The following is a 26,753-nucleotide window of genomic DNA, read 5'->3' as shown; positions in this document are numbered from 1 at the left end:
CGCGAAATGTCAACGTGAGTCATGAATTTTAGATTAAACAAAAGTGATTATTTTCAATTATTATTACACACCATTCCACTTGGATTTCAATGCAGGCATTAACAGTTCAAGGTACAGAGAGAAAAAGAGGTTTCCAATTGTGTAAATATTTTTTTTCGCAGCAAATTTATTACATAATATCGATTTGTTCGCAGCGAAGAAACTTTCTTTGACAAAAAAAACGAAAATTCACCTCGGAGATACTTTGTCCATAAATTTATTTTGTTCTCGATATGTTACAGCTATGCTCATAATGTTTTCGTCGGTAAGAATTTATATGCATGATTACTCAACTCACCTGTATGTAGATTTCTCAAAAATTATTCTTTCTTACTCTCTCACCGCGCTTATCTCTCTAGTGCGCAAAGCCACGGCATAATAGATATAATTGATAGATATAATTCACAACAGACTTTATTTGATTATATCATATATCTTAACATATATATATATATATTTATATATGTATATATATATACCAGGAAATACACGAAGCATATAAAAAATGTGATCGCCACCAGCAGGGATGCATGCCGTGATGGCTCGTACGCCGAGAATAAAATTAAAATAAAAAAATTATCGATGTCGTGTCACACAAGTAAATGGACATAAATAAATTAGAAAATTACAACATATAAATATTAGAACAAAGTGTACACCGCGCGTATTCTTATACTGATACTGAACTTAATCGCCTATTTGCTAGGATCACAGTTACATCCATAATATGTTGTGTAGGTGTCTCATTATTACACACCCATTTGTCGGGGTTCTTACTCGTCGAGGATATGTTGCGTTATCCTCGTAATCGTACAACATACGAAATAAACAAATCTAATTAAATATAATGTCGTTCGAAAGCCTATGACTAGGTGATATTTTATGTCCTCGATGGCGTCACTAGCGATAATACTACTGTCGCGTTCCGATAGAAACGAAATATAATCTCGCGATTATAAATCTCGATTAAAATTAACTTTACAAGCGCGTGATAATGCGTATATATATATATTGTATACCGCACGGTACTTAAAAACAATTTTAATACACTGTACATCACCGTCACACCGTCCCGCGATTAGGTAATTTGAACTTTTCAGCTTATCCTCCCCGCAACTCGCTCGTCCTCGCTCCGCTTCGTGCCCGAGGTTGCGGCCGGATGATATTGTAGTTGTTGCGATCGTGACGCGTCGTCGTGAAGAGGGGCTAAGTTTGAACGCTATGCACGCACGCCCGTGGTACCAAACCCCGCCGATCGCCTTTCGCGCACAACAACCACTTATTATCCACTTCTAGTATTACTTTCAGTCTTTCACCCTCGACGAACGAGAGGTGACCGGTATCCGACGGTATCCTGTGAGTGAGGGTACGAACTTCTCTGCAATCGAGAAGCGCGTGCCGTTATTGTACGGATCTAAAGAAAGAGAAAAAGAAAGGAAATGGCTAAAGTACGAAGCGCAACAAAAGCAACGTAAAGCACAGAGTGAGCGAAATGAAAATACATTATGTACAAACGAGAAAGATTCGCAATCAACTTTAACTGCTTAAATGCAAAACAAAATCGATTCTCGAAAAATATTAGACGCCCACGGAGCGTCGATACTCACTTATGTGGCGGCTTCGAGACCGGAGGCCTCGAAACGGTGGAAACGTTTGGACGCGGTAGGGACGTGGAAGCGGCTCGTCTGTGAGGCGAGATCACATTCTTATCGTTCGACGTGACCCCGTGCGATTTGTAAGGTAAGGAACTCGGACGTGTCGTGTGAACTCGCGTCACGCCTAGAGTGTCTTGATCGACGCGGCTGGTGCGACGCGTCGCGTCCTTCGCCTTGACGTCCGCGGGCTTTTTCGACGTTGCCTTAGTCGCGGGGAGCGTAGCTGGTTTCTTCAACGACGGAATTCCCGATACGGGTGATTTCATCGGTTTTCCGACGACGTTCGCCGCGACGTTGGACTGCTTTACTGGCGACGTGAGCAACCTCGGTATCTTCGACTTCCCGGACGCGCCGAATGTCCGAACCGGTGACGGGGGCGTCGTCGCAGCAGGCTGAGTCTTGCCGCCTTCCTTGCCGATAATCAATTCCCATTTCTCTTGCAGCTTCCTGAATTTCGTTTCACTAGGCAGACCGTCGTCGTCGTTCGATCTACCATCAGGATTCTGAAGCTTCATATGCTGCGTTTGCTTGCTCGCCCTCTTATTCAGGGGGGAATGCTCCAGACTGTCCGTGTAATCCTCAGAGTCCTCCGACAACAATTTGTCTAACGCGTAAAACGCCTTCGCGTTTATGGTACTGAAACGCTTCTTCGCATTTTGCAGATCGCTCTTGTGCGCGACGCCGCACTTGTCGTCCACGTTGTAAGCGACGCAAGATCTCGGCCGTGCCTTTTTCGGGCTGGGCGTCGCTCCGCAGGTTTCCGGTTTCTCGACCTCGAGGTCCTTCATAATTACGTTGTTCCTAAGACTCACGACCTGCAAAGCCGCACCAGGAGCCGCAATATTGAGTACACACGTGACATCAAATTCGAAAAAAAAAATATCAGATAAGAAGCCCCTCTACTCACGTTTACAGTGTGATTATTGATATTCCCAAAGCTATTCTGCAATTGACGATACTGATACAGAAGATCCAGATGGAATGGACAGAATGCAAGTGGATTCAAGATGTACAGTAACGAATCGACAATTTCCCTGACATTGGCATTAGCTAAGGCTGCCACGAATAAACTGTTGTTGTTGTAGTGCTTCCGCAGAATTGACTCGCGCGTACATAAGTATGCAAACCACGCGTCTAAAGCTCTTAAACTGAAAAGGAACACGGGGAATCATATAACGATCCAAACAAACTAGTGTAAGAAAATCACTACTCCCAACTTACTTCAACAAGCCAAATACGAATGCATGGAACTTTAGCATTCCTTCGGTAATAACGTCTTCGCCATTGATCCTCTGCACTAATTCATTCAACGTCTTTGTGAGAGGTCCCTGTTGAGAACTGGCTTCAACGACTTGCCAGACGCTATTGGTAATTGGCCCGAAAGAGGAATTTAGATGAGATTTCAAGCCATCGGACATTATAGCGTATAAAGCCGGGCACAAAGTGCTCAGGCAGATTTGTGCGCACTCGTTTTTCTCATTGTAGTTGGGACGACTGTGATTGACATCGGCGTTCCAATACTTTAATAGGAGGTCCACCGCTCTATTTACAGACAACACCATTTCTGCAAAGGAGATAAAAGAGGATTATGTCTAAGAAGTTTCAAGATATTTTTAGCCATCGGGTAAGAATCGGATGGAATGTACGTACTTTTCTTCTCTTCTAGCTCCATTATTCTATCCTCAGCCACTTGATCCTGGCTTTGTTCATTCACAACGACGTTGAGATTATTTGGCTGGAATAAATGGTAGAAAATTAATGAAATCAAAGCCATGATTCGCGCTATAAACGTAGTCTAATATTTTTACCTTAGCGTCTAAATGTTTCTTTCTTTGGTGCACAGCGAAGCTGACGGTTTTCCTTTGCGACTCTCCCATATCGACGTTTCGAGCCAGCGTTTCCTTGTTCATCCTCAGAGCTAAAAACTTCCTCACGTACGATCTCACTTTGACTTCGGCGTTGTCCATGTCCCCGTCGCTGCTCTGCGACGAAATCGCGCTGCGTTTCAGATACTCCTCCAGCTGCCTGATATCGTCATCGCTGTTCTGAGAACATTCCGACTCCACGTTGCTCGTGATCTCGTTTAATTTCTCTGAAATAATCCAATAAACGAGCGTGCGTCGAGCAATGCGAGCGAAGAAAAGAAAGTCGTGAGAATAATCCAATAAATATCTAATGATTTTATTCTTACTTACCTTTGAGATACCTGTCCGTTTCGGTCTCGTCGACGTCCTTCTCCGAATCGATCGTCCGCCCGCGACACAACAACTGCAGATCGTTGTTAATGTAGTACGGCTCTTGCAACGACATCCTCTTATTTATCTCTGTCGACTGTTCCTCCGATTGCTCGCCCACGTCCCCCATCTCGAACATGCTGTACCGTTTGTTCGCGAGGGCTTTGTTCTTTCGCAAGATACTCCTAGGTAAGGGTGGTCGCGGCGGCACTCGACAGTTGTTGAAATCAGGCTCGACGTCGCCCTGCGGCAAAGATACAGATCGCTTCGGGAGAGACGGACAGGCCTGCCTCTGACTGATCAGCCTGTGCATCTTCTTGTCGTTGTTCAAACTGGCCTCCGAGCTGATGCTGTCATAACGATACAGGTACAACGGATTGATCGTGTTGCTCGATAACGGCTGCTGGTTTGTCGAGGAGTCGGTTAGTATCGTCGACGAGCCTCGGTAACCGGAAGACGGTTGCGTTGCGGTGCTGCTCGTGGACGAGGTGTTGTTTGGCACGATCTCGCTGATGGGTCGAGTCTTGTGACGCATCGGAGGAGACAAGCAGAACAGGGGTCGTTTAACTTCCTCGTTGACGTTGATATACTTGGATACTTCCGGTACGTCATGCAGCACCTTCTTGTACTCGTTCGGTAGGAGGAACGTCAACGACTCCCAATCCTTTATGTGCGCGAAACCGCGTTGCCGTAACGCGTCGATGTCGTTGCACGAGAACGGCCTGCTGGAGCGGGCCGTGCGCTTCCACTCGGTCTTATTTTTGTCAAACACGTGTGGCTTCAGCGCGATGTTATCGACCCGCGTGTCCTTCGCCTTGAGAAACGACAAATCGGGCAGCGTGTAATTGGGATAAACGATGTAGACGGGCTTTTTGTTCACCGTCGTTTCTTGCAAGAAGGGTACATGCTTCTCTCTAGGCACGGTAAAGATCAGAGAGGTTTGCACCGCATTGTCCTCCATTTCTGCACTCGCTTGTATCCCCGTAGTCCGGCAGATCGGATATTGTTTCTCCGCGAAACCGGCCCAGCCGTTCTTTTGCTGCTGCTGCTGCTCGAACGGGCTGTTGATTATATCGATGCTTCGTTGGCCGCTCGTGCAACCCGATTTGGACATGCTCTCCGAGAGCTCCTCCACCGACGCAGATGACGTCATCTCGACTTTACCTGTCGACACTGCGCATTTCAGAACGTTAAAATTTTCCCTCTGATTTTCCGTGTCGCGCAAATTCGGCACGTCGCGCCTGATCCAATTGATGGAGAAATCGTTTTCCGGCACGTGACGCTCGCTGACGTTCTCTTGGTTGTTCGGCCGTTGTATCTGAGTATTCGTATTGCTGGCGCTGTCGCTACCGCTGTTGCTAGTAGGCCAGCCGCTGTTGTCGCTAGCCGAATCCGACTGATCCAGGGTGAGACTCATTCCCTCCACGCTCATGCTCTTCTGTTTCATGAACAGCCTGACGAGGCTTAAGTTTTGTAATTTTTTCGTGCCGGAGCTTTCTCCGTTATCCGAGCTCTCCGCGTTGGTCGAGCGGCTCATCGCGGATCCCGAACTCTGCAGTCGCTGCATGTGATTACTCGATTCCGCAGAATCAACCTACGTGTCAAGAGAAGTTTAATTAATATTCTAAAATTACGCGATGCATGTATGTATTATTGCTCATACGTTGACTCGTCTGCATTATTTGTACTCACGCTAAAATTAAGAGGTATATTAGTATGCTGAAACTCCCGAATGCGAGAGAGATCCGGCAAGCTTTGACTACGTTTGCTCATCCCACCGGGCGTCAAGTTAGCTGCACACTGTGAAATATCCGGTATCGTGTTATTATTACCGGAAGGGTGGCGAGTTATTGCCTTGTTCATCGACGAGTGCTTCAGATTGCTCCACGTCGTGTATATCTTCGAATCGGAGCATGCCATTGATAAGTCCAACATAGCTTTCATATCTTTCTGCTTTTCGTAGAATACATCTGGTGACTCATACGTCTTGTGCTTATCTGGAAGCAGTTAATTACCCAATATTACCCAAAAGGGGCCGATAAAACGAGAATAGAGAGCCTTGGAAAATAAGTTAAACTATGTTTAATTGAAAACATCACGTTTGAGAGTAAAGTCCTCGTTAAATATGCGTGCGTACGTTACCATGATTCTCAAAATCTTGGGAGCCGTCCGAGTACATGGTAATGCTGCCCTCGAAAGCGATGGTGTAATTGTTTTTATTGTTCGTCTGGCAGGTGAGTAACATGTCCTCGCAGTCCAGAGAATCCACGCTGTAGCTACCACCCGGTGGTAGCATGGGCGTTTCCTTCACTGGGGAGAACAGCAGTGACGACTTGCATATGGATATTGTGTCGGCGGTGGAACACGCGGAATCTTCTCCCTTTGAATAGTGGCACATGATTAATATACGTACCGCGAGACTGCCAAAACCGAATTCCTATTTCCTTACGTACGGCAAATAAACTTATTCGGTTGTGAAATAAAAATTTTAATTCACACTTAAATGCGAGATTATACACTTGTGAGCGCTACAGCTTACTATTGTGTTAGGAATTATATTACAGCCTCATCTGAGTAGAGTATGCTAAGTCTAATGTCAGAATACACTTATCCATGCAAGAAGATGCAAGCAGTCTGGATGTTAAATTGTTAGCATTAGCTTATTATATGGAGGGGGACACTGCATTATGAGCTTCTGCTCTTATCAGCCGTTGTCATACCTGGCTACTGGTATGAGGGCTGATGGAGGAACCGATGTCAAGCTTTTCCATGACAGATCCGGATATACTAGCATACTGTTCCCTTTGACAGTTAAACTGTGGCGGTAATGGAAGACATACCAGACTTAGAATGTTTCACAAAAAATTTAAAAATAAAAAAAAATTGTACAAGACTGGATTCCTATCCTGACGTAAAAGTTCACGCAAGCTGTTGCAGGTTTACAATGTATGAATGAAAAAATGAAATCTGCTTTATGAATTTTATAGTACATTCCCCATGGCATGTCCAACGCTTACAGCTTACGCTCAGCTCGATGATGATTTTTCAATGATAGCTTATAACTTGATCAATCTTTTTGTCAAACTCTTACTTCAGAATGCTGGACTGGTTCCGTGCACATGACAGGTAGGGCCGTGAGCAGGGTATGAATGTCCGCCGTACGAAAGCTCTCCATGTCGATCTCTGCCAGATTGGCGTCCAAGTTACGGGAAAGATCGTCGTAATAGCCCACGTCCTTTGGGGAATAAGATGCAGAGAGCGACGAGAGAACACTGGGATGTATGTGCAGTCCTCCATCTCTGTATCTGCAAGTTGCACACACATTGTAGCGTAACCAATGTCGCAATGTCATCAAAACAAGTGCACATGCTAGCGAGTCACTCACCCGTAATCGATGAACCACTGATACTCAACATTGTCCTGAATAAATTCCGAGCCAACCAGATCCTGCTGGATGGAATCCGTCGCCGGGTTGGAGTTGCAATCGGATCCAGGCGTCTGTGGCTCTTCCATCACTACTGCACCTTTTCCCGCTGCAAGTAACAAGGAAAATTAGGTCGTCCCGTCCCGCGAGGAAGGTGTCCCGTGATCTCAACGACACAGTGAAACAGAACAGATACCATAACGAGCACGTGACAAACAGGTGTGAATACGCGCGATGCGACCTCGCTTCCTGCAGAACGCTCGATTGAAACTGACAATCACGACAGGAGCGAGCAACGACGGGACACGTTCGGCGACACGCTCGGACGAGTGCGCGTTCGCGGCTTACACGACTTACGGGGATTGCCTACGTCGCGGTTTCCGTCAGCGGTGTGACGATGCAACGAGAGCTCGCCAAGGGAATCGCGCCATGGTAAGACTCGACCGAGGCTCGCCGCCTCGCGTCATAAATGTCGCGGAAAAACACGACGACGCGCATCGCAATTTCGTAATAGTCGAGAGGCGCTCGGAGGCGCTCCTTGGCTTTTGTCTCTCTCTCTCTCTGTCTCTTTCTCCCTTACTATCAAGCCTTCTTTCTCTCGCTGTCAACCTCGAACGACCGAACGAGTCTCGCGCACGTACGCGCGACGCGCGTAATCGCGGGATCTGCCTCGAGATTTCTCCTTGCGCTGCATACGATTATGGTTATGGTCGCACCATTCGTACACGAAGTCTGTTCGTTCTAGTTGCACGCTCTTACGTCTCTTCTGCACTTGACACTTGACACGTAGGTATATACATGTGTAGTGCTAATTAATCTTGGCACCGATTATGTCAACTCCCTTGATGGTCATACGACACACGACAGGTAAACAGAGACTCTCAACTTATACGAAAATATGGTTAAGCTACGATAAATATACAGCTACCACTCGATTTTGTACTTCCTCTCGAGACTTCGCCATGAAAGGATTTGACACGACTTCGAGCTTTCTTTCAGGTGCACTTTCCACATGTCATGTTTTGCTTCTGCAAATTTATTTTAGAACATTTATTTTAGACTGATACCAAGATGTATTTATAAAGAATGGATCAAAGTTATATCTTCTAACCTCAAGTCTTTCTTGTGTTCTTTTTCATATAATATTTCTTGATTTTAATGTACGGGCAATGCACTAAAAACGAACAGACCCATATCACGAAACATTCGAATGGTAGTAATTATGGCGGACATTTATTTGAACGTGCGGATTAAATATTAAATGCACTTTTGTCGTTAATAAAAGTGCATTTAATTAATTCTCGCGAAAGTACACCAGTTAATTATAATTTTACAATCATAATTATAATTATAGAATATTTATATCAAACAAAAATAGGGAATATTACACGCGTATTTCCTGAACTCGGCTAACTTCACGTGGAACGCCGCACACGCGCGAAGTCGCCGTTCGCGCCGCGAACAACTATTTCGTTAGTTACTTGTCGGGACGGGACGCTTACGTTTTCGCAAGACACACTTATCGCCGTAGGATTGCCGATGGTGTTTCTGCCTGGGCGAGGAACTCCCGTAACGTTTGCATCGCTTGCAACGCCTGTTGCAAACGGTAGGCGGCGGTCGCGCCGACATCGTGAGCGGCGGCGGGCTCGTCCGGCCCACGGAAAACTCTGCTATCTTCATGATGATGCACAGCAGCAGCACTAACATCATTTGTCGACCACCAGGTACGTCAGCGAGTCGCACTCCCGCTCCGCTATATCATAATAGCGTCTCTTTCCGCGCGCACACAACTGAATCCTTCACTCGTCGGTGGTGGTGTGGTAATATACATGTATGCACGCGATGGATATCGCGATACTGATAACGGCGATTCGTTATCACGATCTCAGACGATGCGTCAATTCAGACGCGATTCAGCAGTCTTTCAGCTCGTCGCGATGCGTTCCGACGCGTCTTTTTTTAATGTTTGGGATAATTTGCCTCGTATTGTATTAATATTGTAGATTTCATCTATTTTAGATCCTGCTGCATTTTAATAATAATAATAACTTTATTGCTGTGCCTAATTTCTAGGTGGTATATTATAATTATAATCCTTACGCACACAAAAGGCAGCCTTAGCTGATACCCCAGCAAACACAAAATATAACTATTGTATAACACAGAAGTAACACGTAATATAACAACTGTTATATGTTATTAATGTTGAGGTTGCATAATTTACTTTGTAACTGCAATAGAACTGCGTTATAAAACTGTTATATTGCTCTGTTATACATTGGTTATAATAATATAACAGTAATATAACTGAAATATGCGATATTATATAACTGTAATATTTGCATATTATGTCTATGTTATATATCATTTTTAACATTCAGATGTCGAGTTGTCCGGTAGATGGCTTCGTTTCTCGCATGCAAAATATAATACAAAATATATATAGGAACGGTGATCACGGCAGGGCACAACTTGTATCGTGAGTCCATTTCTACGATGAAGTGGTACATTTTTAAACGAATAGTAAATAAGAGGAAAGTACGAACTTGTACATAACGTTTAGGAAAATAAATTAAACATACACCTGTAGTTGTAGAGACTAGAGAGAGGAAGAAAGAATAAATAATATATATTCCATTTATATAACATTTAAATAACATTTTAGTAACACGTTATATTATTGTTACATTACTGCAATTTCGTTTGAGTGGGAAATTACAACTAACATATACGTTATATGTAACGAACATGTTATATTGCGTGTTACATTCTATTATATTATGGCAATATCATTGTTATATGACTGTGTTTGCTGGGACAATACCTGACCATAACTAAACTAAAATTTGGTACAAAAAATTAAACAATTAAGATCGAGGAGAATCGAGCAGAGTATCGCTTCAGCTTTGTTTTATTGTTTTAATAGACTGAAACTGGCTTAGCTAAAGAGCCATATATAATCATAATCATCATGATCATTATCATCGCTTCGTATTCTTCGCGATCGCTACTGCTGATGGCGAGTCTAGGATAATCGCGAGCATCTCTCATAAAATATCGAATTGTTCCTCGATCGTGATTATATCTCCAATATTGTGCCAATATTGATCAGTATATCATAGGATCGAATGCCGTTCATGTGTGCTCGGGATCGGCCAAAATTAGTCGGCTCATCGCACCTTCGGTCTATTATCTTTGTGCCAAGGTGCAGCGAGAGCTCGCGAGGAACTCGCGTATATCATCAGACATGATGTCTGCATTATCTTTGTTTTTTACTGAATATCGTGTAATTACGGTTGAATTCGAGCAACGCCGGTTATTTCGAGACATTACCGACCGTACGCCACGTTAATTCTTCAATTATCAGAAGAGCTTGGTATGAGTTGGCCTTCGTGATAATTTACTTGCACGATATGTTTTACGATGTGATTGTATCTCTGGTCGATGTTGAAGAGAAATACACGCGTGAACGCGTCACGATCGAATGAAAAGCGGAACAATCTACGAATTTTCTGCAATTTTCGCAATATAGATTAGAATAGCTGAAACAATAGAGTAATGATCGCTTGAAATACCTAGTACGAAACAAAGAAGAAACGCATATAGATGGACATTAGACTTTATAATAGCTGGCCTAGATTGTGAGAATTAACATGAAGATTTATGTGCGGTTTCATGTCCCCCTCGCGAAACTTTTAGATTCATTTATTTGAACAGGTTACTATAACAATATGCGAATAATTGCGCCCTTTATTATTATAAAATATATATAATTTCAAAATGTTATTAAAATATTATTAAAATCGTAAAACAAGTACTAAAGTCAAATGTATGGATTCTTCGACGAATTTGATTCTGTCACGATATGAAAACGCGTATTAAAGTATAACTCGGCACCCTATTTGAGAGACCCTGTATGAACTGATAGAGATTGGCAATTTCAGATCTAGCTGATGGAAATTAAGTCAGACTGTACAGATGGAACTTGTATTCCAATGAGGACTTCGATAGCCCAGCGAAACGATTAATCAATCAGCAGACACGAATGAGGTTTGATGCATCGACACGTAAGTACTTGACAACCAGTATAATTTCTCTTTTTCGTATATGTGCCGAAAACAATATAAAGGATAACCCCGTCAACGCAAATATCGAAAAACTGTCGCAAGGCTTTTTAATTTACAAAACGATAAGATTTCCCCAATTTTGCGAAAACATTCCTCAAATATATATAAAACATTTTTTAGGAATTGTTTTCGCGGCGTTGCCCGAGAAAAGCTTTCTTCAAAAGCTTCAAAGCTTTCTTCTTTCTTCATCGGGTAATTTCCGTACCATGAATGAGAGACAAAATTACCGCAGGAAATCGCACACAACAAACACACAGGCTGAACCGCTGCAAAACGTCACCTATGCGCGCTCGCGCGCGCGCGCGTACATAAATTTGCACAGTCTAGGAAACACTTCACTTTCTCGAAGGTACTTGTGGCAGTCGAGCAGCCATCCGAGCGCGACTCGGAAGAATCGGAGGCACTCCGGATGCGCTCCTCGCGACCACGACGTTAACGTTAATAACAACGTAGCGACCGCGAACGGCCGGCGAGCTTTTCGCCGGTCAAGCCGACGATCGATCTCTCACCGCCGATTTCTCATCGAGATTTCGATCGAACTTTTCTTCTTCTTTTTTTTCTCCCGTCCGCGAATCCCGTGCAGCCGGGCGGAATTATTTTTCCGCGACGGACTCTGAGTCAGACTGCTCTCTTACGCATCTCGTTCTCGCGGGAGGGCGTTTGCACACGGCACCACACGACGCGGACTCTAATCTCTATTAATAAATGCTCCTCCGCCTCGTATATACGAGATGAAGCGGGAGACAGAGAGAGAAAGAGGGAGAGAAACAGAGACAGAGCCGGGATGCAGAGAGGACGGCCCTCCTCGAGGGCTGGGCTCTACGCACGCCGATCCCCGAGTTCGTGGCGCGCCGCAGCTCGCGGTGCACGCTTCGACCACGTCGATTCGTGACGATAGCCGCTCGATGTTACGAAAAAGGAAAAATCGATACCAAGCAAGACGATTTGTTGGTCGAGAGAGTGTAAAAAACGAAAACTGGAACGCGAATTTTTTCGAATCCTCTTTTTATCTCGAAGAAGCTATTGAAGCCGACGCGTGGTTGGTCACCGATAATGGTGAGGTCGACATTTCGCGCAAGATGCGAGAAGGGAGAGAACTTTACGTCAGAAGTGAAGATCGTCTCCGCGTATTTGTTCGCTATAAAAGAATTTCTATATAGTGCTCATGACATTTCGAATTTGGCGAGACCACGTCGGGATAACAATCTCGGCTGTAACACGTTCCTGTTTTCGAACATGTTTTCGAACTCCTTCTTGCATCGATTCTTGCACGCAACTTCGCGTTTATTTAAACATGAATATTATCGCGCGACAATGTCACACGAGACGAAGAAAGCTTTCGTTGGACTTCGGTACGAAGTGAACGAGATTTTAGCTTCTCGTTAAATTTATATACTGCGAGTGCGTCGTGTCGCAATCCTGAATTTTCAAGGAGGCACTGTTGCGAGAACGAAGTGGATGCAAGATGTAGGAATGTTTTATTTTGCAACGAATATTGTTTTAAATTATTTTTCGTAAAAAATCTTTCTAATTTTTCCATCTCCGTTGTTATAAATTCTTCAGCAAATTTAAAATTCTTGCTTTCCAATAAGAAGTTGCAAACAAGTCACGTTTATCTAAGAAGTTATCTCAGAAAGATAAAAATTAATGATAATCTTTTACGGAATAATCTTTCATGGAATCATACTTGCGTAAATATTCGCAGATTAAATTTTACGTATCTACAATTCTTTTCTTTTATTACAATAGTACGTGCAAGAATCTACTGACGTATGCTGATAAATGGGCTTCTCACTTACCACAAATTGGTCTTCGTTGTCACAAAGGATGAGATCCGTCAGTGAGATCTGAAAGTATCATTTAGTTACTACGTATTTTCCACGAATAATATACTTGAAATTTTCATTGAAATTTTTTACGCTTTAGATATTGCACGGCAATTTCATCTGCACACTTTAATTGTTTATACTTTGATGTAATAATATAAAATTTTTAAGCAAAGAAAAATTATAATAATGAAGAGAGGCGCAAACCTGTTATCTAAGTAGATAAATTTCAAGTTGCAAGTTCTTGGATGAGATGATCGTTCTCAGATGACTTGTTTTAACGGTAATCGGTGTGTACAAGGTACTTTACGTCACAATCTTCCATAATTTCATCCGGCGCTGCATGAATGACGTTAATCGTAACACTGCAAATAGAAACAATAAGACGTTATGATTAAGATATAAAAGAATTTTTCATTGAAGTCTCCCTCGCGTAAAGTCCGTCCGCGTAAGAGTTAATAAGATTACAACGATGTTGCGATATTATGTAACATCGAAAATTGCCATTTTTTATAACGTTAATACGTGATACATCATACTTTGAGCCTGCAAAAATTTAAGAAAAATTAAAATGAGACCTAATAATTATCGTTTACAATTAATATATTTTTATTAATGATACTAGATTGAAGAATTCAATGAAACGATTAATTTTTCTCAATACAGAAAAATGAATCTAAATATCTTAAAGTCTAAAACACTGATATATGGTTTTAATTAAAGATTTAATTTTAATTAAAAGAATGAGTTTGAGCATTGTTCCATCAAAGCTCTCAATGGGTCGATCGTTTTCATTGCTTGTGGAACGACGCGATTTCATCTTTATGCACTTATAAATCGAAACACGCCACAGGGAGGGCTGGTATTTTTAGACGTCACAATCGTGATATGCTCCTACCGCGTGTCGACGTAAATCGGTCGATCGCGTTCATTCGGCCGGCGCAAACTGGACGTTGCACAGTCGGCGTCAGAGTACTCGAGACTAATTAGCGACAATGGACATCATTGTCGAACAGTAAAAAATAAGGAAATTCAACGTATAACTAGCGAATTTCAATTATTCTGATTTTATACAAGGAAAAAAATGAGATCCTATTAGACGTCAGGAAGATTTTTCACAAATGTACGAAAGCGTTGCCTGCTTTCGTTTGAGAAACGCGGCACGTAGTTTCACAGCTTTAAAAAATTTAATCGCATACCTTGAAATAGAGACGGAATAAATTACTTAAGTTGAAACCAGGGCGAACGGAGAACGAATGTTCTGAATCTAAAATCATCCGCAACGGAATCGATATTTTATTTTAATAGACCAATCTCGAAGTATCGAGTAGGACGTGTCAAGAAATCAAATTGTTGCAATCATTTTGCGTGTTGCGTGCTACATCACGAAATATCGCGATATTTTCTCAGTACAGAAGGAAAACGCATGTGCGTCGCAGTTTCTGAAAGGTACAACGAACCATTCGAACGCGCTCTCGTCGGCCACCGTATTAAAGAGTATCTCCTCATCGATTTTACGGGACTTTCGAGGTCAATGACGTATCACGTTTATGCATCTCGATGATTCTGAACGATGAGAGGGAGAGAAAACGAATCTCGCGCAAAATCACGGGAATCGCGATCGCGTGAAAGAACGCAGAAACGCCCATAGAACTCACGTCGCCTCGCACCGAAAGTAGTCGATATTAGAAACGACTAACACTACTCACGACGTTCATGACGAAGGGGGCAGCTGATGGCCGCTGCGCCGACACTTGCACACCCGATGCGTACGTTTAGGGCATCGCGAAGATGCTTCTCGGCTAAACACCGCGTTCCGACGAGCAATGACGTACCGTTATGCTGGCGACCGATTATCGAATCTTACGGCGAGATGCACTTTCGGAAACGTATATATCGAGTCACTGGAATCGAGCAGAACCCCTCCCTGATCGCAACAACCCTCGTGCAACTGCGAACGCGCATGTCCATCGGGCGTTTGCGAGAAGGGGATAAACCCTCTTTCCACCCTCGAAGCGCCTTCGCACGCCTACGAATACGGCGGACGATTGTCGATCGAGAACTGATAAGTCGGATTTGTATCTGACATCTGCACCTGTGCCCTGCAATAATAATGATTTAAAGTGAATATCTAATACTCGTTTCTGTTAAGAGAAGTTAATAAGAGAAACATCAAGTAGAAAAGTCACGGAATAAATATCGATCTGATCATCATTGTTAATATGCAGTTTATTATTAATTTATCAAGCTATTGATGCTGCCTATCAAGATGTCCTAATGACTTTAATCAAGTAAAGAAAATTATAATTTAGAATCCAATCTCTTGCCAATTAAAATATTGTTTGTTAGTTTCTCCTGTGGTTACCTTACCAGTTGATTTTACTGAATCGAAACAACATCAAATTCTATTGATAAATACCTGCATAGTTGCATAAAGAAAATTGAGATATCATTCACTTTACCGTAGTTATAAAATAAACAAGATTTTTCTTTTTTTTAACGGTGAAATATTTTATTTAATCAACAGATACAACGTTGTCAACACGCAACGTTTTCGCAAAAATTGTGGTGTCGATCGTGTACTATGCGGACTTGGAAGATATTATACAAATAAAATTGTGCGATTTCTTTGGCACAACCGCATCTATCTATCGAATTATTATATATCTATAGAACATTTTCTCGTCTTGCTTATACAAGAATACAAGACAGTTTTATAAAAAATATAAATTTTTTGTGATGATATATAAACGATGCACAAGCACAATACTCCAAAACAATACTAAATACTTGTAGAAAAATAGTCTATTAATAATCTATATACTAAGTATATACGCAAAAGTATTTAGCCGGTTCTTACTATTACACTTATCAATATTAAGCTCTATTTTCTTAATATGCTATTCTACTCTCTCTTTTCGAAACGTCTCTTTTCAACTATCTGTAATTACTGTACAACGCTTATATACCTTTATTAATTGTGCTATAGATATGATATATATTGGGAGCGATAACCACGTGTCGAGGTATAGTTGGCATTAGAGAACATTCATATACATCAATTATACTTTGTATGTGCATATAAAAGTTAACGTACGATATATAAATTACAAGTATGCAAAAACCGTAATCTTATATTCGCTCGGAGAATCTTCCGTGTACGGTATTATTATTTAGATAGATTATAATAATAATTACCTACGATGACAAACGATAAATCGATAAAGATTGATAGAATGACTTCTGTAATTGGTAATGAAGAAGAAGAATAATGTGCTACAGCAGGTAACATTCTGAAAAAGGCTCGTAAGTAGAGGTAAAAGGTAAATGTGAGACTTTGTCGTTGGCCATCTGTGTGTGGGAAGAATTTCTGAGAAGAAAAAGAAGAAACAAAAATTCATAGCATGTAAAACATATTACAAAGGAATGCCTGATGTTGAATACTTGAAAATGAAATAGCAATTAGAGAACGGCCCTCTCTTAATGAGAGGCGTTGCTTGATTTGTGACAATAAGGTATAGGACCAAAATTCCTTAGCGACTAAAATGCGAGAGAAATAAATATGTCTAAGAACGAAAATTCACAGTATAAAGTTCGCTAAACATACCGTCTATTTTTTGGCGTTTTACGACATCTTTGTCTCCCGAAAATTACAATAATACAAATAACGACTATTGCTATCAGAACTGCGCTTACGGCCCATACCGCCTTACTAGTGTTAATCTTTGGTGTGTCATTTTGTTGTTCGTCCAAAAGATCAGGTGTCAGTAACGATTTTTCGTGCGGAACCTCCGTCGGCAAGCTCGAGGCAGGATTTTTCGACTGATTTTCCGAGACGTACACAGACGATTTAGATTCTAAAGATTTTTCTGGCTTCTCGTTACTACTTTTCACGCTGCTCGTTGTCTTCGGCAGAGACGCTTTCACTGTAGAGCTATACGTCGCAGTGGTCGGCAGGGGCGTCGTGGTGGGATTATTGATCTCGTGTAAAATGCGTTTCTCCAATTCTTCGAGTTCCTTGTCTGCCGCCGCGCCAGATTTATACTCGAACACGTCCTCGTTTTCCTCGATAAATTCTTCCAATGGAGTAAAGTACGAAACAAGCGCGTCCGCCGATATATCGTCTATCTCTAGGAATTTGTTTAAGTCATCCTGCCAACTGTGCTCTCCGCTACGTTGAATCATTTTTCTACACAGAGAGATTCAATAAAAATTTATCGAAAGATTTTTTCGCGTAAATATATTTCGCGTTATATATCGATACAAGTGTCACGCAGCGTACGTCGCTCTCACGTTACTGTTAACTTACATTATTTCGCCTTTCATCAGTTTCCCATCGATATCGTCATATCTGACTTCGGTCGATTCCAAGGTGTATTCATACAATTGGAAAGCGACCATTATGCCAAGAATTTTGCTATATTTTATTGGAATATTTTTTATTACTATTGTCTGTGCGAGAGATCAATTATAAAACGATCATATATTTTTTATTAATATACTTACGGAAGATAAGGTTTATTTCTGATAATATCACTGTCATCCAAGAAAGTTGGACTGTCCATGTCGATAGAGGAGACACCCTCGTACTCTTGCCTGGTACACATTATTAAGCTCATATATTACCGTTAGAAATATAAACTAGAATTTTAAACATGTGTTTAAACGGGCGTTAATACCTGTACTTCCACCAGGACGATATCAAAGTCGACGAATCGGTAATATTCTTCTCGATTGCGTTTATTCTCCACAAATCGGCAGCATAATAATACGCTAATCGCGGAAGCACGTGCAGAGCAGTTATCATTAACGACGCAATCATACGTTGTTCATTATTACTGACGTCGTTTGATAAATGAGTGTGATTTAGCCAAGCGGGATTCGCGGACAATATTCCGAAGAGAATCGAGACACTTTCCTCTAATCCTGCAAAAACAAATGTCGTTAACTTCTTGTGTATTCGCGATTTCATATTTACACGTGCAACGGTAAGAAATATTTTCTTACCTGAATACCTATTAGCTGTATTAAGTATGGGCATGTTCTCTGAGGACATTTGGTTAAACGCAATCTTGCCGACATCTTCATGGGCTGTTAAGAAGTTACTCATACTAGCTTTGGAACACGTAGATACTCTAAAATGATATCTCAATGTAGTCAACATGCTATTAAATTAAATTTAATTAATTAATTAAATTAATTAAATTGTAGAAAAATATACAAATTACGCTGAAAAAGTTTTGTAACGTATGTCTAGAATTGGAAATTTCGGTATACGTACCTCATTTTGCCATATCGACACAAATTCAACAATACCGATGGACATTGTCGATTGAACTCGCTGTTCTCCCAGAATTCCGCTTCCGGAACTTCCTTCAAGAGTATCGAACTCAGACTAGACGCGATCTTGTATAAAGATTGTCCCACATATTTCTATACGACGGGATAAAAAAAGTTTCAGATTTTATTACTATAACATAGATATATTTTTATGTAACTTAATATTTTTTATAAGTTAATAATATCGTAATATAGCATGAAATAGTAATTTTACCTTCTTCCAAAGATTTTTCTTGATACCATAAATTAAGTCTGAGTAGGGCAATGCATCTGATGATATATCAGTCCAATCGTATCCTCGTAAGCTACCTTTCAAGCAAAAATTGAACAAATTCAAGTTACAAGGAAATTGTATCAAACTGTTACTTCAATTCTTCATACTCATCTTACCAAGTAAATGAGCAGGAATTGTTTGATTTATGGTAATTCCATATTTCTTCGCCAAATTTGTGCTGACAAATTTCAAAACCTTCTTATGAAGATTATTAATCCGGCTCCACTCGCTGTTTATCCTGTCATATCCATCGGGATATCCCGTCAGCATTTCCCAATATCTCTCAACATTTTCGGCATCTGTAATCGAGCATACGTTCATTTGCACATATATTTATGCAGATTGGAAGTTTGATCTACGTATTTATGATTAAGGCGATCCTGGAGTCGTCTGTATTACCGGCGGAATCGGTGATTTTCCTGCATTTTTCAAGAAATATATCTTTTTATTGAATTCACAGAATGAAAAATCCTTTTCCACGATGAAAGTATGGAAAAAAATAAAAATTGTGATTTTTTTTCCATTTGGAAAGTTAAGTCCTATTTCCCACACTACATTATTGTGTGTACTTTCATCGTCGAAAAGGATTTTTCATTCTGTGAATTCAATAAAAAGATATATTTCTTGAAAAATGCAGGAAAATCACCGATTTCGCCGGTAATACAGACGCCGCGACGGAGTTCACTGGCCACTCCAGAATCACCTTAATGTTTTTATATAAATATAACAATTATTCAGATAATACGTTTGAACTTATACTGACCATTTTCTTTCGCGGCTTCAGCAACGAGCAGTAAATTATTTGTATAATTTGTTACTAGTGGCGTTAACTGTTGATACCAAGCGCTCCAGGCAGCCTGCTTATCTTCAAGTTTCCCATTGTGCGAGAGCAAATGTTCCACATCTAAAATCACATTGTTATAAATTATTTTACTAATAACCGTTTATACATCGTAACGTATAAAACCTTACTGTTGCAGAAGCAATAGTATGTTTGTTAATAAAATTGTTTTCATTTTTGACATAAATGATTAACGATTAGTAAAGATGTACCTTCTCGTGAACGATTCTGCGATCCATTCACATGATTGGCGGCTGATTGTTGCAATTCCGCAACGCCAACAAAATGTATGAACTATAAAATAATCATTAGAGATTATTTGAACTCTATAAATGAGCACGTATGTGTTTTATTAGAAAGCCGCAAAAGTCACTTACCTTCTTCCAGTCTTCATCTTTCAGTAATGTGTCACCAGGTTTCTCAATTACGTCGTACACGTATCGAAATGGCTCGAGTTTTTCTTTCTGTATTATTTCGATTATCAGATTTTTCTGCGATTTCTTAAACTCGGCGTACTTGTGCTGTTGTGCTTCCTGAAAGGCGAAAGAGACAAGTGTTTCCCTTCAATTCATTCGAAATACTAAAAAATATCTACCTTATCTAATATTATTGTAAGAATTTAAACTTAATACTTGAGACTTTGATTTTACCCATGTCGATAATGTTTTATTGGAGGGAGAAATGATGAGTGACCATTGAACACTGGCGGTGTTGTAGCACGCATCTTCATAATCCAGCTGCGTTAGCTCCAGCAATGCCTTCGTTTCTTCTTTCGCCGGTAAAGCGCTCGCATAAACAATAAGATTAAGGACGAGCCAACTCCATTTCGATAGCATCCCTTTAGTCTGCAAATAAAAAAGTATTTTTACTTTGAGTTGATACTTCAATCTGACTGTGTGTACATGTGTGTGTGTTTGTAGCGGAGGTTATAACAAGATTACATAAAATAAGAAATATAGTTTTGGCTAATTGAATCATAGTATTAATATTAATAATCGGCACGATAATTTATCATACACGTCAAAGGAGAAAAAAGTGACGCGTCACTTAAGTTAATATTTGACATAAATTTAATACAAGAGGCGCATATTATTATTATTTCATTGTGCAATTGTGCATGCACGGAAATACACCTGCCATGAATTTGCTTGAAAATTCTCGTGGAGCAATTACAAAACATAGTCACTCTGCAATTTAGGAATGAGCGTATAAGCATTTATTGGGCGCAAGGTGTGCTGCAATATCGTTACCGAACACGTTGCACGTAAGGAGAATTAGTCATCTACGCTACCATTGGTCACTGTGACTCGTTCGATGCGAATGAGATCCAACGAAGGATTTGCATGTGAAAGATCCATTATTCATGTAATTTCTTCTTTCTCGTTACATTACAGAAGTTGCCATTGGTAAAAAGAAATTTTTTTTTAATGGAAAAACAAACAAATAACAAATAAATGGCGTCGAATAAATTAAATAATAATATTAATAAATTAAATAAAAATCAATCGAGAGGAATTGCCGTTATACGTCTAAAATTTTTTAAATGGAAAAACAAACGAATGACATCGAATAAATAAATTAATAATATTAATAAATTAAATAAAAATCAGTCGAGAGGAAGTATGACGTTATACGTCTAAATTCTTAAAGAATATACCGTAAGGAATTTATAATAAAATACTCAAGGAAATCATCGAAGATGAATCTACGATGAATCAAGCGATGATTTGTTGATGTTTGGCTTGACGATCCATCACTTTATTAAAATCGTGATAAATTGACCTTTACATTAGAGTGCATAAGAAAGATAAGAGATTGCAACCGGCATTTTTATTATTTCCTTTCATGTTGAAGTGTGTCAAAGATTCATGTATCACGTTCCATTAACGTATCGTAGAAAGAGCTGTTTGAAATTTTAATCCTTCAGTCGAAGATAACGAATTATACTCTGGTGCGTACCGAACACGCGCTACACTCGCGAGCTACAACACGACATGGGTAAAGTAATTATGGAATCAAATTACATGTCTACATAACGATTCTAAGGTTTGTATTTATAGCTACGTTCCTATTGAGGAACTTATACATGTTAGCTGAAACCAGTTCTGAGACGTGACACCGTTCGGTAGATGGATCTTGCGCGAGTGTTGTGATAGGAAAAGTATACAAGGGAAAGTTAACGTGAAGTAAAGTTCGAAATATTTTGGAAACTGATCACGCGAAATTCCGATACGCGTACGCACTTCATCGTGACGTGCTTCGGTGGACAAATAATTCGTAGTAACTTTATTCGGCACAGAGAACTTGTAGCCGAGCCAATGAGGTAAACAAATCTCGATATTTGCAAGTGAGATTTATACGCATGCCCGCGAGTTTGTAACAGCGGTACTAAGAGATATATTTCCGTCTTGAATGCTGTGCTCTTGAAGGTAGCGCAAGATGTGTGGTCCCGCGTGGTCGTTCGCAGTCGCAGTCGCGAGAGAGACCCTGATTTGATCAATCGCAATGTTGTTTTTTCACCGACGACCCCGCACATGGACATTCTCGTTAAAATTAAATCGATCGTCAACGATAAGGAGAAAAAGAAACTGGTTCGTGCTCCGCCAGCGCGAAAATACGCGCGAGAGGTACATAAAAACATGTAAAAAGATGTAATTTTATACTTTTCCGACAACTTTCTCGTGATTTTTTATCTCGAGATCTGATTTAAGAAAATTTCTTCTAAATAATTCGGAGAAACATTAAAAAGTTATGCATCTTTTTCTTCTTCTTATATCGATGTATTTTAAGGTTTTCGTGTTATTTAAGGAAATTAAGAAAACGCTTATGACGCCACGGTATTGCAGCAATGCGACTTTTTGCACGCTTTCCCGCACGTGTATCTATTTTATTCAAATCGCGATTTAATGAACGTCTTCCTGTTTTGCTGGCAAAGCCAAATTTCCATTTATAAATTATTGGTAACGGCCAAATGGCGAAAATAACTTCTGCCTTCATTATCATTAGCGAACCCTTCTGCGAAATGTTAATTTTTTTGTCTCTGTAATATTTCGCGGTAAACACTTTTTCTTTCAAGGATTATGGAAATAAGGGCAGCAATATTCATCAACAGAGCGTGACATATTAAACTGTTTATTCCCGACCATCAAAACAACAATTCGAAACCACGATTCATTATAAATCCACAAACTGCACACCTCAGCAACTACGCGAAAGTAAAATTTACTCGTTGCCGAATGTTATCAATAATCAAGCAAGGAAGTCGTGGAAAAGGAATATCACGAAAAACCTCCGTATCTTCCAAGTGCACAATCGGCACTTTATGCTTCGAGAATAAGATACCTGTGCGGCATCTCCGAATGAGAAAGAGAGAGAGAGACAGAGAGGGCAAAGGTGTGAGCGTAACACGGAGAAAAATGTAAACCAAATACGAGAGAGATATAATTCATACCTGTGACAGTCGAGCGTTGTTGCGCTCGATTCCCGCTCACGGTCTCTCACGCTCCGACGAAGCAGCAGAAACGGAAAGGAGGATGCGCGCCGATAGAATGCGGGTGACGCGAGGAAGAGATCACGCTGACTGTCCGACGCGCGAAGGATCGACTCACGATGGTCAAAGTTCGTCGAGCAATTGGCTGAAGGAGGGATCGTTGATCGACGGACTCACGCGCTTAATAGGCGGACGACGCGTGGCGAGTTATCGATACGCCGAGAGCACGACGCCGCGCGACGCACCTCGGTCGTGCGACTAACTGACTGACTGACTGGACTGTTCGTGCCAAGATCGATCGAAATTCCTCCGCATCACGCCACCGTCCCCAACGTCAGTGCATGACGATGCGTATCCGCTAGGCTGACCGCGTGCGAGTGCGTAGATGCGTACCGCGTGATGCTCAATGCTGTTATCGTAGCACAGTACGTACATACATGCAGTAGCGTAACTCTGATATTGCGTACGAGATGAGTGCGCACGTTTGAAGACGGCGAGTATAACTGAATTTTTCCTCTTACTCGTTCTTTCCGTTTCTCACTCTTTGGCTCTCTCTTTAGCATATTACTGTACCTGAAATTATAATAAAAATTATATGAAAATATAACATATTAATAATAAGAAATAAATAGAAAATTTGAAAATATATTAAGTATATGTATAAATATATAAATAATGTATGTAATTATAATAACACTTGATATCACATAACAAAAGTTGCAGAAAGATATTTTTTTATTGATTTACATATAAATTCGCAAATATCCAATATATATAATAATAGTTTAAAAGCATTATTAAAATAATTTTGTGTGACAGGATACTTTTTGCAGTAAATATATTTATTTAGATATGTATATATTTTCTAATAATTCAAGTTAGTGTATTATCTTTCTTAGAATAAGACCTTTAACAATATTTATTGTAATTTATAAATTGCCACGCACACTCCAAAAAATATATAAGAGCGATACGCAAAAGCTGCGCGAGAACCGACTCTTGATCACTGCATTATCGATGGTTCTGGTAACATAGGCACGCGATATAGGGATTTCGGAGCGCGCGTCGTGGGGCGCTGCGGTCGCGGCCGTTCCCGCGCAAACGAGCGCCCGCCCGACACGGTCGCCGCCAAAATATCTCGACGTGCATGCGCGTAACGGTCGTCGCTTGCGCGGGCCGCAACTTCATTTGGCTTTCAGCGCTCGGTGTTGGTGTGCCGGAACGCTCGTTCGTGACCGCAGTACCTCTCTCTCGCTCTCGCGCAGATACGGAGAAGCAAGTGCACCTCTCGCTACCGTGAACGATGTCTGGACGCGGCAAAGGAGGTAAGTGAGAAAAATCCGGTCCTCCGCGGATCCGTCGTGCAGCCGGCAGCGGCGATGACGAGCGACGCGAGCCTCACGGCGTGTCTTCCTTCTCAGGCAAAACTAAGGGGAAAGCCAAGACCCGCAGCAGCAGGGCAGGGCTCCAGTTCCCTGTGGGAAGGATTCATCGTCTTCTCAGGAAAGGCAATTACGCGGAACGTGTCGGTGCCGGCGCGCCGGTCTACCTCGCCGCCGTGATGGAATATCTGGCGGCCGAAGTGCTCGAGTTGGCTGGAAATGCCGCCAGGGACAACAAAAAGACTAGGCAAGCCCTTCTTTCTTCTTTGTTTCTCTCTCGATCTCTGTGTCTCTCTCTCTCTCCCGCTATCTCTCACGCTCTCTCTTTTCCTCTTGCGTTTCGTGTGTCGTGACTTCCTATATCTATCTCGCATCCACATCTCGCTCGTTCCCTTCGTCTCGCATCATACGTAGCAAGTATAGATCCTGACTATTAAGACAACACAACATCGCTGAGCCGATTCTCGAAAAACATTTCCGTTTCCATTGTGTATATATCTTATAATTTGTTATAACGAAAATATTTTTATCTTCTTTTTTACAGTGTGATAGTTTTTATAGTTCAATAGTCGTATCTCTTTCTTAATAATACAAATTAACAATCATACAAGTATTATGCAGTATCATAAGCAAAATTATTCGATTCAACAATATAGCTTTGGCACGTATGGCCCACGTGATAGCGAACGTGTGACCGACTTGGATGATTATTTCGCGTTTTTTTTCTGAATCTGTGTTATATTCAGGAAAATGCTTCGAGTAGTCATGTTAATTTCAAGGAAATGTTAATTAATTTTTTATTTTAATATTTTCTATTTTCTTTGCTTTTCAATATCCTCAAGCATTCCAAAGAATATTTAGAATTGTGTTAACTTTTCATATGAAATTATTAAGGTTATAATATACCCACATGGAAACATCAATAAAAAAAGTGTTTTGACTACAAAAGAAGTATGTAATGGATTTCAAATGATCAGTACTAAACATATATGTCGTTATTATTTACGTTCTTATAATAACTTATATTAACTTATATTACAAGAATAGTGTGCCACATATTGTAATAAACAATTTCACATTTTCTATTTTTGTAGTTGATGTATATACACATATTTGATCTGAAAATTTTACAAATATTCATTTCCTATAGGATAATTCCACGCCACTTGCAGTTGGCCATCAGGAATGACGAAGAACTTAACAAATTACTGTCTGGAGTGACCATTGCTCAAGGTGGAGTCCTGCCTAATATTCAAGCGGTGTTGCTGCCGAAGAAAACTGGTACTGGCGGTTCTGGAAAGGGTGACAAAGCGTCACAGGAATATTAGATTATTATACATTTATAACTTTCACCATGCTTTAGAAATATGACTTTGTTTTTTGAAATTGGGAAATAATATCCTCGTAAGTCTACGACAGGACACCGAGATTCGTAGGATCCGTTATGGAAGTCGTTCTTCTTTTTGTTTTATTTTTCTTTAACTGCCTCGTCATTTTTCATATCCAGATCTGAAATATTTTCTTTGCGTCTCTACTGATTAACTCACCTGCAACCAGATCTTGATTGCCCGGAGTTTATGACGTGGCTACATTGATTATCACAGTAAATCCTACCTTGGACACTGTTGAAAATATAATAATCGTTTGAAAGTGCTTTCTCTTATTTTTTTTTCTTTAATGATGACGGTCTTTGGTTAAGGATGTTACAATAGTGAACGGGAATCTAAAAATGTTACATTTTAAGATGCACTGTTAATCCTGATGTATTTAATTACTCTCTCAAATTTAAGTAGTATTACTATTATACGTAGTTTCCCTTTCTTTTCCCACACTTTCTTCCAGTTTTTTTTGTTTTTTTTTAATATATGTTTTTCATCCCTGCTTTCCACCTTCACATTTGAAAGGTCATTGGGACTTCTACTACCAATAAATACTTGAAAGTGTATTGTGAGAGCTCTTGAATGTTTTTGTTGAATGTAAACGATATTTAATGCGAAAATAAAAACGTGGCATTGCGTCCTCATTTGAGTTTAGTTGGCAAATGTGTGTGATCCCTTCAAATATATAAGAATAAAATTCGTTATAGAAAACTTCGATCATCTTGCAATATCTTGTGCAAAT

At 40.5% G+C, this 26,753-nt stretch overlaps 3 protein-coding genes across 11 annotated transcripts; 1 reads left to right on the top strand and 2 right to left on the bottom strand.

Moving 5' to 3' along the window:
* Nucleotides 1–137: 137 nt before the first annotated feature.
* LOC105281394 lies at nucleotides 138–15,286 on the bottom strand. Of its 7 annotated transcripts, XM_011342617.3 has the most exons (15): nucleotides 15,015–15,286; nucleotides 13,513–13,670; nucleotides 13,279–13,326; nucleotides 7,314–7,461; nucleotides 7,020–7,233; nucleotides 6,649–6,744; nucleotides 6,071–6,308; nucleotides 5,621–5,925; nucleotides 3,890–5,522; nucleotides 3,503–3,786; nucleotides 3,345–3,429; nucleotides 2,916–3,258; nucleotides 2,602–2,842; nucleotides 1,647–2,509; nucleotides 138–1,417 (listed from the first exon to the last, which is right to left on the bottom strand). In XM_011342617.3, exons 4-15 carry the CDS (start codon nucleotides 7,439–7,441, stop codon nucleotides 1,246–1,248), a joined length of 4,602 nt encoding a protein of 1,533 aa, XP_011340919.1. In that variant the 5' UTR covers nucleotides 7,442–7,461; nucleotides 13,279–13,326; nucleotides 13,513–13,670; nucleotides 15,015–15,286; the 3' UTR covers nucleotides 138–1,245. The 7 variants fall into 7 exon arrangements, with proteins under 7 accessions (XP_011340919.1, XP_026824129.1, XP_011340916.1 ...); XM_026968328.1 differs by lacking the exons at nucleotides 13,279–13,326; nucleotides 13,513–13,670; nucleotides 15,015–15,286 and adding exons at nucleotides 8,855–9,377; nucleotides 11,685–13,272; XM_011342614.2 differs by lacking the exons at nucleotides 13,279–13,326; nucleotides 13,513–13,670; nucleotides 15,015–15,286 and adding exons at nucleotides 8,855–9,377; nucleotides 11,707–13,272.
* Nucleotides 8,975–26,665, top strand: LOC105281397 (histone H2A). Of its 3 annotated transcripts, XM_011342623.3 has the most exons (5): nucleotides 8,975–9,076; nucleotides 11,297–11,419; nucleotides 24,450–24,575; nucleotides 24,672–24,879; nucleotides 25,783–26,665. In XM_011342623.3, the coding sequence occupies exons 3-5, from the start codon at nucleotides 24,554–24,556 to the stop codon at nucleotides 25,958–25,960; spliced, it is 408 nt and encodes a 135-aa protein (XP_011340925.1). In that variant the 5' UTR covers nucleotides 8,975–9,076; nucleotides 11,297–11,419; nucleotides 24,450–24,553; the 3' UTR covers nucleotides 25,961–26,665. The 3 variants fall into 3 exon arrangements, with proteins under 3 accessions (XP_011340925.1, XP_011340923.1, XP_011340926.1); XM_011342621.3 differs by lacking the exon at nucleotides 8,975–9,076 and having other exon boundaries at nucleotides 10,139–11,419; XM_011342624.2 differs by lacking the exons at nucleotides 8,975–9,076; nucleotides 11,297–11,419 and adding an exon at nucleotides 23,578–23,675.
* Nucleotides 15,790–23,483, bottom strand: LOC105281396 (angiotensin-converting enzyme 2). Its single transcript, XM_011342619.3, has 13 exons — nucleotides 23,212–23,483; nucleotides 20,411–20,605; nucleotides 20,138–20,293; nucleotides 19,973–20,054; nucleotides 19,683–19,823; nucleotides 19,036–19,218; nucleotides 18,860–18,954; nucleotides 18,587–18,738; nucleotides 18,313–18,440; nucleotides 17,985–18,231; nucleotides 17,812–17,901; nucleotides 17,615–17,722; nucleotides 15,790–17,494 (listed from the first exon to the last, which is right to left on the bottom strand). The coding sequence occupies exons 2-13, from the start codon at nucleotides 20,594–20,596 to the stop codon at nucleotides 16,903–16,905; spliced, it is 2,160 nt and encodes a 719-aa protein (XP_011340921.1). The 5' UTR covers nucleotides 20,597–20,605; nucleotides 23,212–23,483; the 3' UTR covers nucleotides 15,790–16,902.
* Nucleotides 26,666–26,753: the final 88 nt, after the last annotated feature.

This window comes from Ooceraea biroi, chromosome 3 (genome assembly GCF_003672135.1).
Source record: "Ooceraea biroi isolate clonal line C1 chromosome 3, Obir_v5.4, whole genome shotgun sequence".
NCBI classification, from domain to species: domain Eukaryota; kingdom Metazoa; phylum Arthropoda; class Insecta; order Hymenoptera; family Formicidae; genus Ooceraea; species Ooceraea biroi.
Note: the sequence above shows the minus strand (reverse complement) of the source record. Positions and strands in the feature narration are given on the sequence as shown.

What these genes read in the sequence shown, in the direction of transcription:
- LOC105281397 (XM_011342623.3), top strand. Translation starts at nt 24,554, where the DNA reads ATGTCTGGACGCGGCAAAGGAG. An exon ending in GTCTGGACGCGGCAAAGGAG is followed by an intron (nt 24,576 to 24,671) that starts GTAAGTGAGAAA and finishes CTTCCTTCTCAG; the next exon opens with GCAAAACTAAGGGGAAAGCC. An exon ending in AGGGACAACAAAAAGACTAG is followed by an intron (nt 24,880 to 25,782) that starts GCAAGCCCTTCT and finishes CATTTCCTATAG; the next exon opens with GATAATTCCACGCCACTTGC.
- LOC105281394 (XM_026968328.1), bottom strand. Translation starts at nt 9,062, where the DNA reads ATGATGTTAGTGCTGCTGCTGTGCATCATCATGAAGATAGCAGAGTTT. An exon ending in TAAGTGTGTCTTGCGAAAAC is followed by an intron (nt 7,462 to 8,854) that starts GTAAGCGTCCCG and finishes TGTTACTTGCAG; the next exon opens with CGGGAAAAGGTGCAGTAGTG. An exon ending in TTCGTATTTGGCTTGTTGAA is followed by an intron (nt 2,843 to 2,915) that starts GTAAGTTGGGAG and finishes GTTCCTTTTCAG; the next exon opens with TTTAAGAGCTTTAGACGCGT.
- LOC105281396 (XM_011342619.3), bottom strand. Translation starts at nt 20,596, where the DNA reads ATGCTATCGAAATGGAGTTGGCTCGTCCTTAATCTTATTGTTTATGCG. An exon ending in TGTCGATATGGCAAAATGAG is followed by an intron (nt 18,441 to 18,586) that starts GTACGTATACCG and finishes ATATCATTTTAG; the next exon opens with AGTATCTACGTGTTCCAAAG. An exon ending in TACAGCTAATAGGTATTCAG is followed by an intron (nt 18,232 to 18,312) that starts GTAAGAAAATAT and finishes TTGTTTTTGCAG; the next exon opens with GATTAGAGGAAAGTGTCTCG.